The 5,065-nt window shown below is 58.3% G+C and overlaps 1 protein-coding gene across 1 annotated transcript; it reads right to left on the bottom strand.

The window, feature by feature from the left end:
- Nucleotides 1–1,405: 1,405 nt before the first annotated feature.
- Nucleotides 1,406–2,440, bottom strand: GPR152 (G protein-coupled receptor 152). The gene has a single exon (XM_024223259.1). The coding sequence runs from the start codon at nt 2,438–2,440 to the stop codon at nt 1,406–1,408; it is 1,035 nt and encodes a 344-aa protein (XP_024079027.1).
- Between the last annotated feature and the right edge of the window lie 2,625 nt (nt 2,441–5,065).

Below are 5,065 nucleotides of genomic sequence, written 5' to 3'. Positions count from 1 at the left end.
GGTTTATGCTTTTAGCTCCCAAGGTCATGGGTTTAATCACTCCTGCCAGGGGCCTGCGTGGGAAATGGCTGCTGTTGTCCTGCTTCCTCATTCTTCACTTCAGGAATGAACTTACAGCTCCTGTCTCGTCCTACTGGCGTCACTGGGCAGATCCAGACTAACTGGGGTCTGGATCCCAAGGCCCCCGCTGGATCCCCCTTTTGCCATGGAATTGGGCAGCTCCCTGGAAATGTGGGTGAGTCCCCGGCTGGGGGTAGGAGAAAATGACTTCCCCCTCCAACACCTTGTAATGCATCTCTCAGCCCCTTAGCCCAGTGTCAGTGTGGCTGAGATTGCTCAGCAGGGGGACCCCTTCTCCCCTTGATCCCCCATGCCCTACCTGCGGTCACTCACCTGGGAGCCCCTGGGCTGACATGAGCTCAGCGCATCTCCAGGGCACCTCTCTTACCCCACCTGCCTGGTGGGGGCAAAGGTGGCTCTGAGTCCCTAGCAGGAGGTGCTGGTGGGCAGCCAGGCCCACACACTGGACACCCTGCTGGGGGAAACTGGGGAGGAGCTCTGTGTGTGTGTGTGGGGGGGGGGAAGGTCAGAATTAAAGAACCACATCCCCAAGGGGTCAGAATTAAAGCCATGGGGTGTGGCCCTCTTTGGTGTGTTCTGCCTCCATGGAATGGTAGGGGGGGAGCAGTACCTGCCCTCTGGTGGGTGTGGGAAGGTGGGGATCCCCAGGCAGCCCCATGGCCTTAATTCTGACCCTTCAGGTGTGTGGTTCTGATGCAGCCCACCCTCCCCCAACATACAAACAACATACACGTGGGTTGCAGCTTCTGTGTCATAGTCATGTGTGCTAAGAGGAGACTGGGCCTGCTTCCAGCAGGTCAGAACCGTCAGGCTGCAGGGGCCCAGGGGAACAGAGCTAGGGGGGCAACTGTACCCTCAGCGCTGGTTATCTGGCTGTAGTGTGCAGAACAGCCACTATATTAAAACACAGTGACCTTGGAGACACACCGAAAGGCAAGATTGCCAAGCACAAATAGGCCCAAAGGTGCAGAGTCCCCTTCATCGCAGTGTCTCCTGGCACCTGTGGGTTGGCAGCTGCAGCCACGTCAGTGTTTACATTGCCTTGCCTAGGGCGTGGTGTTCCCGGGCCATTGACCTGCGTGGAGCTGGGCCTGGTTTGCATCTGCTGAGGATCTGTCCCCGCTGGAGCTTGCCTAGGCTGGGGAAATGGGGCAAACTGGGCCTTGGCACTGGTGTGACTTCTCCTGGTAGCTTCCTGGATCTGGTTGCACCTGACGAAGCTCCACCTTGCACCCATTTACACAAGGCTTAGCACTAGTGAACCTACAATTGTGCACAGACCCCCCCCCTCCTTGTGGCCAGGTCCTATCAGGGGAGCCAGTGACTACTCGACTGGTGACTGGAGCTGGGCCAGAGCAGGGGCTGGGCCATGGAGGGAGAGGAGAGCAGGGTCTTGCTGGCAAGGCTCGGCTGAGAAGGATGTGCTGGGCATGTCCCCGGGGCTCTTCCCTTGCTCCTCGGTGAGGGCTGTGGCAAGGGAGGAGGTCATGTGGTGGCCGCAGCCCGTGCAGATGTTGGAGCCGAAGAAGATGTAGATGAGAGGGTTGATGCTGCTGTTGAGGTTGATCAGGTAGCTGAAGTAGACCATGAAGGGGAAGATGTGATAGTTGAACTCGTGCTCCAAGGAGGCCAGGAAGAGCAGCTGGATGATCTGGAAGGGGAGGTTGAGCAGCACATAGGCCGACAGGGTGGCGGCCACGATGCGGTAGAACTGGCTGGGGGACCGGGTGTGGCGCCGGAAGGTGCGGGACAAGGTGGCGGCATGGGTGGTCACCATGACGATGAAGGGGAAGAGTCCCTCCAGCAGCACCTCCAGCAGGCGCAGGGGCCCCTCGTACTCGCCCCGGTCGCTGGAGCAGGCGAGCACCCCGTCTGGATACAGGACGACGTTGGCGAAGACGAAGCCCTTGATGCTGAGCAGGGCAGCCACCAGCCAGGCGCCCAGGCAGATGTAGCTGGAGAGCCGCAGGGGGCGGTGGCAGCGGTACCAGAGGGGCAGCAGCACCAGCAGGCAGCGGTCCACGCTGAGGGCGGCCAGCAGGAAGAGGCTGGAGTGGTAGCTCAAGTCGGAGAGGACGTAGCGCAGGCGGCACATGGGGCTGCCCAGCACCCAGTTGTCATCCAGCAGCGTCTCTATGATCTGCATGACTGTGGTGGAGAGGAAGAGGAAGTCAGAGGTGGCCAGGCTTAGGATGAAGACCGACAGGCCCCGGCGCCGCAGCCGCCACCCTGTCAGCCAGATGATGAAGGCATTGGCAGGCAGCCCGATGCCCACCGTGGTTATCAGGACGGCTGGCCGCCATGATGCTGGTATAAAGGATTGCGTCTGGTTGGAGTGCGAGGTGTTAAATGGCTCCATCCACCGCTCCCAGCTGTCTCAGTGGGGGCAGCGCCAGGCGGGCCAACCTGCCAATGGAAGGGACATGGAAGGAATCAGGGCAGGGCCTCTCACCCAGCCATTGCCCCTAGGACATGAGCACTGCCAGCTTCATCTCCTGCAGGGGAAGCGTGGTCCAGTGGTTAGAGCACCAGGTGGCGACCTAGTTCTGCCACTGGCCTGGGCCACCTTAAGCCAGTAACTTCCCCCTGGTGCCTCAGTTTCCCTTCCTCACTCTGAGTCTCTATACCTTGACAGCTCTTTGCAGGACGGCCTGTCTATCGCAGGCTCGCCAAGTGCTAGGAACAGTGATTACATCCTTGTCTTCGTGGGAATTTTCCCCAATTCACTGTCAGGGAGAGGCTGGCACATGTCCTGAGAAGGGAGGTGTTGGGGGTGGGGGAGGTCAGTACTCCTGGGTCCTATTCCCAGGTGTTTTGTTGCAGCCAGCTGCTCCTGTCATGGATCCTGTGTAGCTTTGGCACCATAGGGGTTTCCGTCCAACAGCGCCACCCTTTTCGCTCTGATGCCTGTGGGATTAGCCGGTTTGTCAGCCCCTTTGGGGCCCCTACAGGGTGGCAGTCAGGATTAGGAATGAAAGTTTACCTTGTCAATGGCATTGTGCTAGCACCCCAGCTGAGATCTGCACCCCACTGAACCAGGCACTGTGCAGAGGGACAGTCCCTGCCCTTAAAAACTCTCAATCTGAACAACAACCCATAAAGAGATAGTTTTAGACGGGAAACTGAGGCACAGAGAGTTGGGAAACGACTTACCCGAGATCACCCACTGATTTGGTGGCAGAGATGGGTCCCTGAGTCCCGATCCACTGAGCCGAGGTTGCCACCCCACAGCCCTCTCGTTATGGTACTCAAATAGCCATGTTGTCTCAAAACGCTCCCTGGCCAGCAGAGGTCACCCTGTTTTAGGGATGTTGACCTGTCTGGAGGGATCCAGCCATTGCAGCCTGGCTTATTTTGGCTGGGGGCCAATGTGAAAAGATTCCAGCTGGAGCACAGCTGCTTGGCTGTACAGCCACACGGCTGTACAGCCACACATATCCCTGCAAATGCATCACCCTAGCCTCCATGGGATATGTTCCCCCGGGAATCCCAGAGACATGCCCACACATACTGGCCATGCTCCCGTAGGATGACGGCACTGCGAATGGGTCCTGTGGAACTCCCTGCCACTGGACATGTGGAACCTGGGCCTCACCGTGTGCAGGGCCGGCTCCAGCGCAGGAAGCAGGTGCTTGGAGCGGCCAATGGAAAGGGGAGGCATGTCCGGGGTCTTTGGCGGGAGGTCCCTCTGTCCCTCTCGGAGGGAAGGACCGGCCGCCGAAGAATGAAGCAGCACGGTAGAGCTGCCGCCGAAATGCCACCGATCGCGGCTTTTTTTTTTCTTCCCCCTTCACCACTTGGGGCTGCAAAAAAGCTGGAGCTGCCCCTGACCGTGTGCAAAGCCTAGTTTGGAGACTCAGTTTCTCCTCAGTGCCTCCTTCCACGCTCAGACAGACTCATGCCCACCTGCCTGACAGACGATCGAGGTATTTCTCCCCAAGGTAGTGACTGATCTGTCTAATCTGAGCCCCTTGGAGGCCTTGTATCCCAGCAGCGGGGGGAGACCCTGCTGGAGCTCTCTAGCTCTCATCTCCAGTGGGGGGGAGGTGTCCTTTCCCAGGCTGTGGTGGGGCAAGGCAGGCTAATCTGTGCTGGTCCTGGAGTTGCGCCACTGCTTCTGCTATCAGCTAAGATTCTCCATCCCTCGATCAGATCAGAATGTGCCTCATGAGCTGAGCCTTGGCAGGCTGCCCCGATGAGCTGCCTGGAAGCAACGGGGCTGGGGACAATGGGGAGGGGAAGAGGGCTCTGTTTCGGGGAAGAACCCCCGGAGCCTGGGGAGAGGCTGGGTTATTTGCCATGGAGTTCTGGGCCTGATGTGTGGGAAGATCCTAGGCTGTGTCACCAGGGTGTGGGGAGAGGGTGTTGGACTGAATGATCACAGCACCCCCTTTTGCCTTTCCTATCTATGGATCCATGAGACCATGGGGGCACAGAGCCTGCAGCCTCATGGGGTGTCTGTCCCCTCCTCACCCCACGCCGAGAACAGCCCCTCCACTCCACTGCCGCAGACACCGGTCGTCACATAGAAATGCCAGCGGGTGTGACCCTGGCAGGCCAGATGCCAGCTCTTGCCCAGGCTGCAGGGGTTAACTAAGAACTGACAACCTCGCAGCTGGAGCCCAGATCAGGTCACACCTGTACGGTAGTTTTGCTCAAAACAGGGATTAGTTTTACAGGAATATATTTAGTGTTTAGACTCTGTGAAATGCTTGTGAGTCGCTGCCTACATTCATCTCACTTGCCATGGCGGCACTCCATGCTATAGGGAAAGATGTAAGTTTTACTTTATAACTGAAAATGTTTGGTCTGAGCTTGTGAACTCAGGCCTGGGAATCGTCCTCATGCCTCCCCCCCCCCCCCCGCCTCCAGATGGGGAATCACGGACCCTCGCAATACAAATGATTCGTTAATGGCCCTGTTAGACCTGGGAAATGCTATGTGCCAGGAAGCTGGTCATGTGGGCTTGGAAGCTGAATGGAAG

Source organism: Terrapene carolina, unplaced genomic scaffold (assembly GCF_002925995.2).
Source record: "Terrapene carolina triunguis isolate 2854851 unplaced genomic scaffold, T_m_triunguis-2.0 Scaffold32339, whole genome shotgun sequence".
NCBI classification, from domain to species: domain Eukaryota; kingdom Metazoa; phylum Chordata; order Testudines; family Emydidae; genus Terrapene; species Terrapene triunguis.
The sequence above is the reverse complement of the archived record's forward strand: the minus strand, read 5'-3'. Positions and strand labels throughout refer to the sequence as shown.

Excerpts from the sequence above, each read along its gene's own strand:
- GPR152 (XM_024223259.1), bottom strand. The coding sequence starts at position 2,440 with ATGGAGCCATTTAACACCTCGCACTCCAACCAGACGCAATCCTTTATA.